Source organism: Entelurus aequoreus, linkage group LG01 (genome assembly GCF_033978785.1).
Source record: "Entelurus aequoreus isolate RoL-2023_Sb linkage group LG01, RoL_Eaeq_v1.1, whole genome shotgun sequence".
NCBI classification, from domain to species: Eukaryota; Metazoa; Chordata; class Actinopteri; order Syngnathiformes; family Syngnathidae; genus Entelurus; species Entelurus aequoreus.
The window spans coordinates 47156735-47174573 of NC_084731.1; the positions used below are offsets into that span (position 1 = coordinate 47156735).

The 17839-nt window shown below is 40.3% G+C and overlaps 1 protein-coding gene across 1 annotated transcript; it reads right to left on the minus strand.

The window, feature by feature from the left end:
• Positions 1-911: 911 nt before the first annotated feature.
• fndc10 (fibronectin type III domain containing 10) lies at positions 912-10015 on the minus strand. The gene has a single exon (XM_062053285.1). It carries the CDS (start codon positions 9864-9866, stop codon positions 9093-9095), a length of 774 nt encoding a protein of 257 aa, XP_061909269.1. The 5' UTR covers positions 9867-10015; the 3' UTR covers positions 912-9092.
• Between the last annotated feature and the right edge of the window lie 7824 nt (positions 10016-17839).

Below are 17839 nucleotides of genomic sequence, written 5' to 3' on the forward strand. Positions count from 1 at the left end.
TAGTTTTTTTTATGTTTTTTTTTTTTCCCCGCCCTTTTTTGTCAAACAAAACTATGTTTTTAATGCCAAACACACAAATTATGCAAAATCTTCCACCGAAAATATTTTTCAAAGTGGAATATTTGATGTGAAATAACCGGAACCTTGGATAGGTCAATAATTCACAATAACATTGATTTTGATTCAATATTATGTTTTGAGCAATGACAGTTTGAAAGAAAAAAAAACAGCTTTGTTTTATTAGTCAACATTGCAACTTTTTCTAAATTACATTTCACCTTTAAGCTTTTTTATTTCACTTTTGTTATGTTTTTGTTTATTTTAATAGTATTTTTAGAATGTGCCGTGGGTCTTAAAAACATTAGCTGTGGGCCGCAAATGGCCTCCGGGGCACACTTTTGACACCCCTGCTATAGAAAATAAAAAATTCAATCTGATAAATCTATCGATAAAAAGCAGAGCTTGGCGACGCAAGCACGTTTATCATAACCATCTCGCTCTCCCTGTCTCTGCCCCTCCCTCACGAATTCTACTGCGTGTGCACACTTTCACAATTTGTTTTGTTTTTAACCCCTTCTTAACCCTGAACGTATGTTGAAAATACACGCAACCCTAACTCAAAATGCCGGACATTTGAGGCATTTAAGAAACTCCGCCCGGACAGCCCCGCAAAAGAGGACATGTCCGGGGAAAAGAGGACGTATGGTCAGTCTAAGTTTGGGGGTCTTTGGCTTGGACAACGTTAAAGACCTCTGCTCTAAACGGTCTCCTGATTAGACGACTTATCAAATATTTTTGTATCGCCACACAGCTGATGATGGTTTTCTTTGTGAAGTTTAACACAGCCAATCTCTTCGGTGCAGACACAAATAAATAATCAGTAAATAATCACAGGATACTTTATTGTCTGACAGAGAAGGACACAAAAGTATTGTAGTTCACGGTGTTTGGTACAGTATTTAGAGATCGTATTGCCCTTCATACAGAGGAATGTGATTCACTGGAGTGTCTTTTACAGTGAGGACACAAACATTAGATAATGGGATGTACTGTATTGTATTTCAAAGCCTTTCATGAATCATATTGCTGTTTACTGCCGGCGTACAGATGAACACACTCCCTGACAGGCCTTGAACGCAACAAAGAAAGACTAAAGGACGGTGAAGCTTCCAAAGCCAAATTCTTCGAGGGGAACGTCTCTGAAGTGGCACAAAACATGGACGTCCTCAAACGTCATGAGACTTCACAAAAGGCTTGAAGGAGAAACATGATGTACACCATATAGAACAGGGGTGTCCAAACTCTTCAGTGATTGCAGCAGACAAAACAATTAAAGAGGGGGGGGGGTCTTAACTTTGGCACATTTTGTACATTACAGATAATACATCCAATGTATATCATATATGCTAGGGCAGGGGTCCCCAAACTTTTTGACCCGGGGGTAGCATTGGGTTAAAGAAATTTGGCCAGGGGCCAGGCTATATATATTCAGGAAATCCCCTGAAGAGCAGGGAAACCTGCAAAACAGGCTTGTAGGGATGAAATACCCTCTGTGTTTTTTCCTGACCTAACGTATATTCCGCTCTACCCCTGTTTTGAGCACTGTATAATGGATAAACCACAGTAACCTCAACTATATATATATATACACAGTATATAATCTGCCTCATTGCAGATTAGACAAACTGCCTTTTCCTTACACTGTCTACTGATGCTTAAAAACTCTACAATCTGAGTCTATTTTACGTTTCCCCAACAATTTCGACATTTTTTCCCCTCGTGCACTAATTGACTGAGTGTGCACCTGATGATGTCACGTTATCGATGGGAACATTTATTTTTAGACAAAATGATTTGTCTGAGCGGCTAGGAGACCCTGAGAGTAACAAGTGGTAGAAAATATATATATTGTTTTACTTGGGACTACCCGCGGGACGGATTTTGGATGCTGGCGGGACGTAATTTGGGGACATCTTTGCTAGGGGTACTTAAGCTTTTTGACCTCGGGTCCAACTTTTCCACTACAGAGGGGGTCTGGGACCCACTCAAATATTAACAGTGAATTAGAAATGTTACTCTTGATTTGAACCACATTTAATAATGATATCTAACCTACTTACAATTTAACAGGATAAACCTTGTCAAATGGTATGAAACCATGTGTTAATCACAGAGATTATTATCAAGGTTTAGGTCAGGTTGATTTGAAATATAAGTACTTATCAACTATAACGCAAAAGAGGGGACTCATAAAAAACTGATGAAAAATAAAATGTACATACACTTATGTAGTGCTAAAATAAATACATTCTAACCAAATCATTAATAAATAATAAAAAATAGATGTTTCTTGTATAAAAATTAAAGTGCAAAAAAAAAAACCCAAGTTGTCATATTTTTTGCGCTGAAGTAATTTCTGTATGACTTTGGCTTTAGATTTCTTCTGTTTGTTTGTATTGTCATTACTGCCACAAGTGGTGGAAAAGTGTATTACAACTGAATACCCCTGCGGCTCATACGGGCCACAGCTGACAGTTATTTTTTGGTGGCCCAACAATGGACGATAGTTTAAAAAACCCCACTGATGTATGCAAAGCCAGCGATTGTCAACCACTGCGCCACGGCCCACGGCACATTAATGTGAGAGCATTGCTGATCGCACTGAAAGTTTTGTGATTTAAAAAAAAAAAATCAAATCTGCAAATAGGTTGTCGGTGATAATTGATAGTTACGTGATACTATGGGATACATGTATGTACGTATCAATGTGTATAAGATGGAGGCTACAGAAGCTTTGCAGCTTAGTTAGAATCTGGCCTCAAAACCTGCAGTGAGGTGATCGTAATATAAAAAATAATATTGTCATGGAATTCAAATAGTCAAGCAGGCAGTGTGGCTGATGCAGACTCGGATTAGAGCAGGTCTAGGCAATTATTTTGACTCTGGGGTCAAATTTAGAGAGAAAAATGTGTCTGCGGGCCGGTATATATATTTTTAGGAACACCAATACAAAAACTCACAATAATGTCTGGTTGAATGCTAAAAACGTTATAACAGACCGCCTTAGAAAACGGAATGGAATTTTACGTTTTTTTACTGAATGAGACACCCAGAATTTACATGAAAATAAAGAATGTGTGATTTACAATATTAACTATGAAGGATAAAACACTGAATATTGACAACATGTTAACGTCACAGCCCCTCTCGATCGACATATTTTACAATCAAGCGAAACGCAACAAAAATGCAACAAACACAGCGAAATATGAACGCGAAGGGTAAAAAAAAACCCCACCTACAAACTAATACATCTATCAATAAGCTTTAGAACTTTGTTGTAAAAATCTCCTTCCGTGTCTTCGTAGCGTTAGCCTGACAATCAAACCACGACTCCGATTTACTCTTTTCTACAGATTGTTTTTCATTATTAGGGGTGGGTGTGTGTATGGAAATGTCGAAAGTATTGATACCAAGATGGGTATTGGTATCAGATTTCCCATTTGTACTTTTATCAAATTTCCCGATTTTCCTGTGAGTTTATGTGACCGCAGTGTCTCTTCTCGCCTGTCAGTGCCAACAGCGCATCGCTCTCTCTCGCCTACTCAGGCACACTTTGCTCCTCCTCCCTGCTCCACTCACTATTAACTTTATTTTTCATAAACATCTGACTGCAATTTACATTGATGTTCCAATCAGGGTTCAATGCTGTTGATTCTGATCATCCATGAGTGAGATTGGTCGATACCAATACTGATACAGAGCTTGTATTAACTGTACATTTTTCAATTTATTTATGGTGAGTGCTATTGACAGTGTAACAATATATTTACACTTCGTCCTTATTCCTGTGTCCATGGAATTATTTACAGAGTTTGTAAACAATAACAATAACGACAGCAACATGATAGAGAAAATAAAGCTATCTAATTACTACCATGTCTGGTAGTTCATGAATTTACGTGTTGTGTACTAACTGTGACACAAACATTTGTTATATTATCCTCTCTTTAGGTTCTTATTAAATTACTAGTTAATTTTTAAGGTTTTCTTCAAGGTTACTAAGCACTTTTTTCTTGGTGTTGTTTTAAGCTAGCTATTAGCATGCCATCTCCTGACCTGCTGAATGTGGTTAACTTGTTTAGTCTCGTGTTCCAGTGATAACTGTAATTGATAATGATACTTAAGAAACTAGAAATGGCCGTAATGGATGCAGTTATTGTTAGCGTAGGGGAGTGGCTCCACACTGTGTATGGAGCACTGTGACCAATAGTAAATACTGTCAGGGTCAGACAGGACCGGTGTTTGCAATCGGCATTAAAAGACATAAATCGGCAATGGCCAATGTTACACTTTTTCACAAAAATCGTCTAATACCGATCGGCACATCCCTAAGTTACATTTTTATCATTTTGCACGAGTAACATTTTTTCTTAAATATTTCAGTGTAGTTTATCCATTAAGGCGGAAGGCAGAGTACACCCGGGACAAGTTGCCATCTCATTGCTGCACTGTAGTTTAAGGTAATAGTCATTATTTTACTTAAAGGTGCCATATGTAATAATTTCATGTCAAGTCCTCATTACATGGCCCTGATATGTCAAAAGGCATTAATAAACCATGTTCTTTTCCAATATCTTTATAACTGATAACAGTAGTTCAGCCGGGATATGCTCATTTCAAAATTTAATTTACAGCCCCGAAATCTTGTTAATGTTTTAATTTCAATGTCCCGCCCTCCACCGTTTAACCAATTAAAAAGTCTGTGAGTGTGTCACATCCAGGTTGCCAGTTACGCACCGCCACCTTCGTCTGGCTACTGCCACTGGTAAATATACTAAACATGTCAGACCTTAGTAAATCTAAGATGCATCATTACGATTCTCAACTTATTCATGACAAAGCCAGGAACAAAACAAGGATTTGTATTGGGGATGCCTTTGAAAGATGGAGACGATTGAAGGCAGAGAAGATTTTTTCATCTGACGCCTAACTTGCTAATTTCCTCCTTGATAGGTAAGTCCGGCATTTACGTTTTCTTATTACTTGTAATAAATGGAAATGGACATTTTGTATGTAAACGATATTGTCCAATACAGTCTATGATCTTGTCTAACAAAGCTAGTATGTTCCTGCAACAAATGCTTAGTGTGATGGTGCTTAGCTCCTTGTGTAATACTTAGCATGCTAGCCCGGTCAATGACACATCGACATATTAGCTAACGGGGGAAATGTATGCCTGTTAGCATGTATGTCAATGTGTCATCCAACTGACAGAGATAAATATATTTTCGACAAATAAAACTATGTGGATATGGGTAGTGTCAGTGCCTATTTTGTTGTCAATATGCTGATACACTGAGGAAATTTGTTCCAACATTAGCACGGCTAATTGCGGTTTCTGGCACCGTATGTGCATCAAACACATATGGGGTGGTATTTGCTTGGCACAATATAATGCATTACATGCAATGATCTTTAACTTTGTGTACTGACATGGTAGTAGGCTATATGATTTATGCGTAACGTGGTTTTTGCGTAACGTGGGTTGGCTCATAGAATCACACTCTGCACTGAAAGATGGTGATGTGCATACATGGAAGAGAATGCAGTGCGTCAGGTTGGATGCTACGTGGAGTTATGCTGAACGAAATGTGGCGGTCATTTTACTGTCGGCCTTGGCTTGCCATCACAGTAGGCCTATGCCATATATAATATTTTATTATATATAATTATTTATCGATGGTCCAACTAGACATTTTAGTAGGGAAAAACCAACAATCTGTCCCGACTAAAATATTTCTGTGTGACTTTACAAATACATTTGGCTAATCGACAAGAGTAAAATGTGGCTTAATTACTTAGTAAACCATCTTGCAAGAATCATAAACAAGAGAAACGTACAGCGTAGGTTTCTTTTGTTTATGCCATTTGAAGTTCTTTGTAGGATTCGGATCCGGCTGCGTATCTGGCAACCTCAGTCACGGAGAGTGGGAGGGGACTACAGAATTTTGACCGTGATTGCAGTACCAATTATAGCCACATTACTACATATGGCACCTTTAAATTCATCCTTTTAAAACTATTTTTTTTTATCAAAAAACACACATTTTATTCTATTTTTTATTTACTTAATGTCATCCTAATACATCATTGCATTAATGTAATAAAACATGTTGATTTAAATTTTTAAAAATCCCTGGGTTATCATAATCATAATCAACTAACTAGAGGCAAATTAACACAAATCATTCAATAATTATGAAATCTCAAGTCAATCTTAAACTAATTTTGTTGTTGAAATGTTGCATTATTAGTTTTTTGCACTATTAACCGTATTTTGCTCAAATGGATGGATGGATGGGCATTTGTATGTAAGAATAATTAACTTCCGATACTATATAACGATATTGGACTATTGGCCAAAACCATTATTATTTGACTCATAGTGTACTTTTGTTATTGTTATTTTCTAGTTTGGAATATTAGAAAACGGCTTGATCAAGTGAAATTATTCAAAAACCAATTGCAGATATAAAAAAAACAGTAACCTTATGACAGACTTAGTTTTTTTTTAAATGAGGTGATAATTTGATTTTAGTGACACCTGTCGGTCACAATAATTCATTAAATCAACCTCAGGACGCAGTAAATTGAACGATGCAGACACATTTGTTACTGGATACTTTTTTTTAATCAACTATAATTATTTAATACTTGTTTATATTGACAAATGTGCTGTTCTAGATTTTAATATTGTTCAGTTAAAGACCCTTTTGTCAAATGCCTTGCTTGTGCGCTATTGTGTGCTTAGCTGTCGTGTAGCTGCTAGCCTACCATGTGAATAATTCAGTGCTCTCCCAGTAGATGGCAGGAGTTAGCCATTTCTGTCGGTGCATGGTGTGCCTTAATGGATGTCAAATATGTGCCTTGGCTCCGTGATAATTAAGAAACACCGTGGTAAGCTAACACATCAACATGTAACACCTGTAATATACATCTCATTAATAATAAATGTTAGGGCCAATAAAAAAAATTGACTGTTGTTCAAATATTGCATTATTAGTTTTTTGCACTATTAACCGTATTTTGCTCAAATGGATGGATGGATGGGCATTTGTATGTAAGAAGAATTCACTTCCGATACTATATAACAATATTGGACTATTGGCCAAAACCATTATTATTTGACTCATAGTTTGGAATATTAGAAAACGGCTTCATCAAGTGAAATTATTCAAAAACAATTGCAGGTATAAAAAAACAGTAACCTTATGACAGACTTAAGTTTTTTAAATGGGGTGATAATTTGATTTTAGTGACAATAATTCATTAAATCAACCTCATGACACAGTAAATTGAACGACGTGGACACATTTGTTACTGGATACTTTTTTAAATCAAATTTAATTATTTAATACTTGTTTATATTGACAAATGTGCTTTTTGAGACTTTAATATTGTTCAGTTAAAGACCCTTTTATCATATGCCTTGCTTGTGCGCTATTGTGTGCTTATCTGTTGTGTAGCTGCTAGCTCCTGGTATAGCCTACCACGTGAATAATTCAGTGCTCTCCCAGTAGATGGCAGGAGTTAGCCATTTCTGTCGGTGCATGGTGTGCCGTAATGCAGTGGTCCCCAACCACCGGTCCGTGACGCATTTGCTATAGGGGCCGCAAAGAAACATTAAATAATTTGTAAACGACTGCTTTTTGTCCGACTTAACTTTTGCCTGTCCCACTAGACACACCAATAAGCTTGTTTATAGATGTACAATAAAACTCCTCATAGGAAGTCGCCATTGGTTCTAACTTTGTGACATGATACAATGCACACCAATGAACATATAAAATAGAGATGTGACAAATTGTAGCCCAAGGATGATTTCCATCTGCAGTCCCCAGCAGGTTGATTGTAAGTTAAAGTTAAAGTACCAATGATTGTCACACACACACTAGTTGTGGTGAAATGTGTCCTCTGCATTTGACCCATCCCCTTGTTCACCCCCTGGGAGGTGAGGGGAGCAGTGAGCAGCAGCGGTGGCCATGCCCGGGAATCATTTTTGGTGATTTAACCCCCAATCCCAACCCTTGATGCTGAGTGCCAAGCAGGGAGGTAATGGGTCCCATTTTTATAGTCTTTGGTATGAACTCACGACCTACCGATCTCAGGATGGACCTTCTAATGCAGTGGATCTCATTGCAAAGAAACAATTTGGCGTTTTCATGCTTATTTTTGCTGTATTTATCTGGCACAAGTGAGAAAATAATGCCCACATTAAAACGGTCCGTGGTGCAAAAAAGGTTGGGGACCCCTGCCCCTTAACTCATTCTCTTTCTATGCCACATCAATGTGGAATGCGCTCCCAACAGGTATAAAAGAAAGGGCATCTCTATCCTCCTTCAAAACCGCAATAAAAGTACACCTCCAGGCAGCTACAACCCTAAACTAACACCCTCCCCGGATTGTTAATAATCAAATGTAAACAATCAAATGCAAATACTTTTTCTTATGTCTTCTGATCTCTCTCTCTCTCTATGTCCACTACTTGCTGTACATATCCTACCAAGTCAGACCTACACTGTTCCAATATCCATTTCTCCGTTCTCAATTGTTAATGACTGATGATAACAACCAAACCTAACCCCCCTCCACACCCCAGATTGTAAATAATTTAAATAATTCAATGTGATTATCTTGTGTGATGACTGTATTTTGATGATAATATATCTGATAGTATATATCTGTATCATGAATCAATTTAAGTGGACCCCGACTTAAAGAAGTAGAAAAACTTATTCGGGTGTTACCATTTAGTGGTCAATTGTACGGAATATGTACTTCACTGTGCAACCTACTAATAAAAGTCTCAATCGATCAATCAAACGGGCTCCGTGATGATTAAGCAGCAAACAAATCATCAACATGTAACATGTGTAATATCTAATAATAATTCTCCTTAATAATAATTGTTAGGGCCAATAAAAAAAACTGATTGCGGGCAGAAGATGGCACCAGGGGCGCAATTTGGACACCCCTGCGGCACATTAATGTTGCGCTCGATGGACGGGTGACATCGGATGGCGGTGACCTCAGTGTCGCGAGTGCGTGCGGTAGGAATAGGTGTGCTGCGAGGAGGGGCTCATGATGTTCTCCGTGATGTACGCCACCAGCAAGCAGATGATGACCAACATCACGCAAATGGCTCCCCCGACCGTCGTCATGGCGATGACGATATCCTGCATCCCGGACGGCGGCAGGACGAACTCCACGCAGTCCCCGCGCCCGCCGCTCCTCCGGGCCGCGGCCCGCAGGCACACGCGGTAGGGGATGTTCTCGTGCAGCTCCGTCAGCAGGAAGTCGCCGCAGCCCGCGCCCAGGTGGACGCCGGCGCACTCGAACTGCGTGTAGCTGCCGTTCCACCAGCAGCTCAGCTCGTAGCCTCGGCGTCTGTGGCGGCGCCCGGCGAAGACACTCGACGACGCCGGCACGTCGCCGTCGCCGTCTCGGCGCCACTGGAGCAGCACGCTGCCGTTGAGGAGGATGTTCGCCGCGAGGCTGCCCGAGGACACCGCCGACCTGCAGTCCGCCCGCTGGCACGTGTAGCCCGGCAGCGTGTGGCGGAAGCAGAGCGGGCCGCCGACGCCGCCCTCCGTCACCTGGTAGGCGCACAGCTGCGGCGGCGGCGGCTCTTCGGACGCGCTGGTGAAGAAGCCGGAAGTGGCGCTTTCATGGCTGCCGTTGCCGCGGCGCCACCTGGGCTGCGGTCCAGAATCCAACGCCGATCCGCCGCTGCCGTCAGTCCTGTCCGGGGATATGCTCAGCAGGAGTGCCGCCAAGGCGAGCACCGATGGCCGCCTGCTCATCCTTGTCCTCTACAGCGCGCTGGCGCCCGCCATGAAACGCATCATCTTCATCGTCATTACACGTCTTTCACGCAAAATCATCACTTACTTCCTCCGTGATGGTGGCCGGGGTGCCGTCGCCTCTTAATTCTGTCGGGCTTGACGTAGCAGCTCTGATGTCCGAAGTAGGCGTGGGCACGCGGGAAGGCGCGCGCGCCATGCACGGTGCAAAATACCGCCGTGCTCGTCGACAATCAGCGTGGGCTGAGTCACAATCCCACGCACTTAAATGTTCACAATGTGGAGGATTGCTGAAATACACATCAGGCGTGGAAATGCGGCTCGTAAACGATTCGCACTTTAAATTGGGTGTCACACGACTTGTCCAGGGTGTACCCCGCCTTCCGCCCGATTGTAGCTGAGATAGGCTCCAGCGCCCCCCGCGACCCCGAAGGGATCGAGTAAGCGGTAGAAAATGGATTGATGGATGGATTAAGACAGGGGTGTCAAAGTCGTTTTCACTGAGGGTTTGTTTGTTTGATTGATTGATTGATTGATTGAACCTTTTATTAGTAGATTGCACAGTACAGTACATATTCCGTACAATTGACCACTAAATGGTAACACCCGAATAGTGAAGTGAATTATATTTATATCGAGCTTTTCTCTAGCAGGGGTCGGCAACCCGAGCCGCATGCGGCTCTTTAGCGCCGTCTTAGTGGCTCTCTGGAGCTTTTTCAGAAATGTATAAAAAATGAAAAAAGATGAGGGGGAAAAATATAATAATATGGTTTCTGTAGGTGGACAAACCTGACACAAACCTCCCTAATTGTTATAAAGCACACTGTTTATATTAAACATGCTTCACTGATTCGAATATTTGGCTAGCGCCGTTTTGTCCTACTAATTTTGGCGATTCTTCAACTCACCGTAGTTCGTTTACATGTAGAACTTTCTCCGACTTTCTAGGACGTGTTTTATGCCACTTCTTTTTCTGTCTCATTTTGTCCACCAAACTTTTAACGTTGTGCATGAATGCACAAAGGTGAGTTTTGTTGATGTTATTGACTTGTGTGGAGTGCTAATCAGACATATTTGGTCACTGCATGACTGCAAGCTAATCGATGCTAACATGCTATTTAGGCTAGCTATATGTACATATTGCATCATTATGCCTCATTTGTAGGTATATTTGAGGTAATTTAGTTTCCTTTAAGTCATCTTAATTCAACGTATATCTCATGACACACTGTCTGTATGTAATATGGCTTTTAATTTTTTGCGGCTCCAGACAGATTTGTTTTTGTATTTTTGGTCCAATATGGCTCTTTCAACATTTTGGGTTGCCGACCCCTGCTCTAGTGACTCAAAGCGCTTTTACATAGTGAAACCCAATATCTAAGTTACATTTAAACCAGTGTGGGTGGCACTGGGAGCAGGTGGGTACCCACACAGCAAAAATACTCCGCGGCGGATCCCCCGCGCAGGTATCGCGCTTTCCGGAACGGAACCGCGAAACGGACCAGCATCGGCGTCCATTTGCACTCAGGAACGTATCCGCCACGGCGGCAGGTAGCGGATCCGCCGTGGCGGCGCGCTGAATGCGCTCTGCACCCATGATCAAAGCCTTATTTCCGCGGCGGGTGCGCCGTGACGGCGCGCTGCATCCACTCCGCACCCAAGATCAAAGCCTAGCCTCCCGCCGCGGACCAGCAACGGACTCATAAAAACCCTGGCTCATCTGGCCGTTTTGGACCCCTTTATCTTATTTTCAAAATCCCTTCTGTTCTTGCTGTAGGATAAAATAGGAAACTAAAAAATTCACTAAGCCCTACTACAGCAATATAGGCTTACATATGCATTGCCTTGTATTTTTAAACTAACAATATTGTCAATAGGCAGAAACAGAAAATGGTCAATTCACTCTATAAAGTAAATATATATAATATATATTTAAAAAGTAAATATACATATTTAATCTATTAGGCTACAACTTCAAGGAAACGCTGCTCCATGCACAGCTAACATCAGAAAATGAATAACTGGTGAATGACAAGAAGTCCAATAAAAGGTTGTTTATTTATACATATACATCTCTATTCCTCCTGAGGAGGTGGAAGCAGGACTCGTCTCCTCGTTGCCCGATCCCCCGCCAAGTTGAACCACCTGATGGCGTGTTTGGTGACCTCAGCGTCCGTGGCTGACCTGGTCAACACATTTTTACTCACAGCACCTGTAATCAAACAAGATTACAAGACAGATACGTTTATGTTTATGGTAGGAAGCATCCAAAGCCAAGTATGCTTACACAATACAAAATATGTGATAGGTATTAAGGAGATTACATTTGAAAAAAAAACATGACTTAAAGTTACTGGAGGTGGTTAAAATAAGGTGCGTAAACTATGAATTTGTGATCAGGGTATAGGTGTGCAAGACATCCAAAATGTTTAAACAATATCGTTATTTGCTTCCTTGATCAGAGTACTTGTTTGGCTCTGTTGGATGACGGCGGCGGGGGGTTGGGGGTGGGGGGCATAAATAAATATCCATAACCCAACTTTGGGAGGTTGACATTGTTTTCTTATTATATTTGTACTATCATTCTATGTTTCTATTCGTGTAGGCCAGGGGTGTCCAAAGTGCGGCCCGGGGGCCATTTGCGGCCTGCAGGTCATTTTTTAACGGCCCCAGGGCACATTTTTTAAAAATATGATCGAAATAAATAAAAAACATTAAAAGTGGTATTTAAAGAGCAAACTGGTGAAATGTAACAAGAACATGTAGCAATGTTTACTCTAATCACACAAAGCTGCCATGTAGGCTGTTTGTTTCTTTAAAAAATAATAATGAATCAAAATCAATGTCATTATGAAATATTGACCTATTCAAGGCTTAAGAAGTTTACCTTCGCAATCAGCTGGTCTTGGTTGTGCTTAATAGTTTCCAGCAGGCTAAGGATGTGGATTACCTCAGGCGCTGTTGACAAACAGCAGTATAAAATTAACATGTTTCAGTGTTTATCCTCATTACTCATAATCCTGACATTAGCTATTGACCTTAGTTAATGACAAAAGTTATTGACAAAGTTTGAAGAAAATATGTGATTGCTTGTGAATTTGAATTTTTTCCAAAATTTGTGGCACAGAATGACCATCCGGTATTTGTCAGTTATTGCTCACCAGAGCAGGAAATGTTGTCGGCCATTCTTCCCCCTCGCCATGTTGGCCTGTAGGCCAGGCTGGATCCAGGCTCCTCTGTCTGCCACATGTTGAGGGCTGCTGGTGAGGGGGGTGGAGGGAGTCGAGGAGGGACTGCCGTTCCTAGTGAGGTGGGCATTGTGAGAGAGCCATCAGTTAACCATGACTGGTAATACCCAAGGGGCCTATCTATACACTAATATTTCAGAGATCAGTCCCTACCTTGTGTAACTATCTGCATGTTTAATGCAGGTGCTGGTGAAGGCATATGAATGCGTCCTTCCCCATGGTGAGGTGCTAAGGGAGATACATTGGTATTAAATGGTTGTGATCTGTTAACCATGGTTACTGGATGCTGAGATATTATTTCAGAGATCAATCTTTACCTAGAAAGTTATCTCCAGTTGAGGAGTCGAGTTGACAAGTACTCATGACTCTTGCTGGCACTCGGCGAGACGGTGGAGCTGGGAGAAGGGATACAAGGAGAGGGGAATATCTTTAGCACTAAGAATGTTAACCATATCTTTTGGTGGTTTTGTTGTTTTCGATGTTAAGAGATTATTCCTTACTCTGCCTGTACAATTGGCTTGTCAACCCCAGAGATGTGAGGTCACTATTTCCCGGGTCTTCTTCGCTATCATCTGAGTCCCTGAGACGATGGCTGTTGGGTAACCATATCATTAGGATTATTGGAATACCAAAATTGCCAAATATACATATAGTACAAGCATCTCTGGTCTATTTTTGAATGCTACCGGAAATAACCTTCCTATTACTGTAGAAACATGACAAAAACAAGACGGAACACACTTACACTGGCTTCCTGTTCCTTTTTTCTGGCAGCTCCTCGTTCTCTGCCTCAGATTGCAGGTCTGAGGTGTCGCAGCCCTTTCCATATTGTTGCATTATTTTTAATGCGTCTTTGTAGTTGTCTAAAATTGAATATGTTAAAATGAACATGAGTTTCAAATTAGCTGTAGAGCTGAACAGAATATTATTATTATTGATGATGATAAATCAGGTCTCTCTCTTCCAAGAGACCTGGTCAGAACATAGACACAATAGGTTATTCCAAGCATAAAGAGAAGCAACTATGACGTTATTTTTAAACAAGAAGATTATGAATTTGCATACCACAAGTTCGGACAACAGAAACGTCAAATCTTGGCCAGTTTGGCTCATGCTGCTCCTCATTTAAAGCTGCCCTTTCAATTATGTCTGTGTTTTTATAGCTGGGCCAGAAAACCATCCTATCATCATACCATCCACTTGGGACAACCGCAATGTCCCTGTTCATTATAAATTTAATCAGATGAAAAGGCACCCTTAATGTAGAAAGAAAGAAAAGGGGTATTTATTCATCGTCAAAGAAACAACGTGGACAAAAGCATGCACAGGTGTTAGTGTATACAAATAAGCAAGTAAGATGAGCTGAGATTTTACCTGAATGGTGCCCCAAGGTGGTAAGAACTATAAGAAAGGTAAAAGTACAGGTCATAATAGTCAGAACTTCAGCTCAATCGTAAAGTAGGGTTTGAAATTATGGGTGTAGTGTATACAGAGATCAGTCCCTACCTTGTGTAACTCTATGCATGTTTAATGCAGGTGCTGGTGAAGGCATATGAATACATCCTTCCCCCATGGTGAGGTGCTAAGGGAGATAAATTGGTATTAAATGGTTGTGATCTGTTAACCATGGTTACTGGATGCTGAGATATTATTTTGGAGATCAGTCTTTACCGAGAAAGTTATCTCCAGTTGAGGAGTCGAGTTGACAAGTACTCATGACTCTTGCTGGCACTCGGCGAGACGGTGGAGCTGGGAGAAGGGATACAAGGAGAGGGGAATATCTTTAGCACTAAGAATGTTAACCATATCTTTAATATTAATGTGGTGGTTTCGTCTACAACGCTAAATATATCCTGTGGTGTACCTCAGGGATCAATATAGGACCTAAATTATTCAATGTCTAGATAAATGACATTTGTAAAGTTACAAAAGATTTAAAGTTAGTATTATTTGCGGATGATACAACAGCGTTTTGTTCAGGAGAGAACACACAGAAGATAATACAAATAATAACAGAAGAAATTAACAAATTAAAAAGATGGTTTGACAAAAACAGACTATTTTTGAATCTCAGTAAAACTAAAATAATGCTATTTGGTAATAGTAGAAGAGAAAGTCAAACACAAATACAAATAGACGGAATAGAAATTGAAAGAGTAAATGAAACCAAATTTCTAGGTATAATGATTGATGATAAATTGAACTGGAAATCTCAAGTAAAAAATATACAACATAAAGTAGCAAGAAACACGTCAATAATGAATACAGCAAAACATGTTCTAGACAAAAAAATCACTTCATATTCTCTACTGTTCACTAGTGTTACATATCTGAGTTATTGTGTAGAAATATGGGGAAATAATTACAAAAGTACACTTCATTCATTAACGGTGTTACAAAAAAGATCAGTTAGAATAATATATAATGTTGGATATAGAGAACACACAAATCCTTTATTTATTGAATCAAAGGTACTGAAATTCCACGACATAGTGAATTTGCAAACAGCTAAAATTATAAACAAAGCAAACTATAACCTGCTACCCAAGAATATACAACAATTCTTCTCAAGAAAAGAGGAGAAAAATCATCTCAGAGAGAAATGTAATTTAAAACTTTGTACGCACGTACAACACTTAAGACCTTCAGTATATCAGTATGTGGAATTAAATTATGGAATGCATTAAGCAAAGCAATCAAACAGTGTACTAATATGATCAATTATTTATGCTTACATGTGGAAATAATAATAATAATAGTAAATAAAATAATAATAAAAAAAGGTAAATAAAGCATAAAATAGTCTCTAATAAATTAATTAAATAAAAAAACAGCATATAAAATATATACATCAGCAAATAACAAAAATATAGATCAAGAAAAAGGATCCTTAATATGTGCAGCAATTTTTCCCACTCACATCACCTCATTTTATATTTTTTTCTACAATTAACTATGCCAAAAAACACAGACATACCTTTTTTTTTGTAATGGAAACAAAAACAACATGGCGTCACACACAGCTACTCCACAGTAAACAGGATCTCGAGCTCCACTAAAGAACAAAGAAATAAATAATACACACTCATATTAATAGCAAAGAACGGCTGTTTCCACTCTGTTAACGTTACGTTGTTATAACGAAGTAATAGCGACCTGGGCCTAAACAACACTGACAATAAAGTAATACGCTTTCGTTTCAACCAGTTGGAAATATGTGGAATATCGTAGCATGTAACCTACACACATTCACAGCGTCTAACAAAAGATAGCCTAAGTTAAAACACAGATAAAAGACAATTTTACAATAGCACGGCGAAAAAATGACCGTCGTTGTGTGGGTTTTTTGACGAATAACACTCTTTTCCACTTTTCTTCGCTCAGGCCTCACCTCCCGCGTGCAGCCATTTCGAATTTTCTGAATACGTGACGTCAGACGTGCAAAGCATTCTGGGAGGCGGCGCTGGAAATAAAAGCCTTTTTTTACAGAATATAAAGTTTTACTGCTAGTCCTAATATCAAACAACGTCATTACAATCATACATAAATGATGATGGAAACACAAAGGCCGATCTTTACTGCGAATGTAGCAATAAATCAATAAATCTATACTTACGTTCGTGTTCCAGCAAAGAAAGTCCAGAGATCTTGGCTCATGCGCGTACACGCTAGTAGGCGCGTCCACGTCTGCAGGTGCAGACATTGGTCGGCTCAGCGCGCGTAGGCGGAGCCTATAACTCTAGGCGGCGCGCGCCGGTTTAGTTTGTCGCGTCCGCGTATGCGAATCAGACACGAGTCCGCTCAGGATCAGCTGTCTGACCATACAATTTTCAGAGGCGGAGCTGTATCCTCTAGGCGGAGCCAAAACGAATGTGACAGTAACGCGGGTTGGGCGACTTGAAGGCGGATCCGTATAGCAGTCTTCTGCTGTGTGGGTAAAGTGTCTTGCCCAAGGACACAACGGCATTGGCTAAGATGGCGGAAGCGGGGGATCGAACCTGGAACCTTCAAGTTGCTGGCACGGCTACTCTACCAACCGAGCTATACTATATATAGTTTTTCAACTTGTCCACGTTAATCAATTCATGTTACAAATATAAATATATACAGCTGAGTTAAGCTCCAGCACCGCCCGCGACCCCAAAAGGGACAAGCGGTAGGAAATGGATGGATGGAGAAAATGGATGGATGGACTATCAACATAATACAGTCATCATACAAGTTAACTATCAGAGTATATACATATAATTATTTACAATCCGGAGGGTGGGAGTGGAGGGGGGTTGGGGGGGGGTTGGGGGGCTTAGGTTAGGTTGCTATCAGCATATTTCAGTCATCATACAAGTTTATCTTTTGAGGAATGGACATTGTAACAGTGTAGTTCAGGGGTCGGCAACCTTTACTACTCAAAGAGCCATTTTGACCCGTTTCACAAAATAAAGAAAACAATGGGAGCCACAAAACTCTTTTGAAATTTAAAATGAAATAACACTGCATACAAAGTTCTTTTTGCTTTGTGCTATGTATAAACCAGTAGTCTCAGACACGCGGCCCGCACCTTAATATGAAAATGTAATGTTATTGCGGCCCGCGAGTTTTATATGAATGCCGCTTGACAGCATCACACTTGGCAACCCTCCCAATTTATCCAAGAGACTCCCGAATTGCAGAGCAATTTTTCTCTCGTAAGTCTGCACATTTTCACCCAAACAACAATAATAAGGG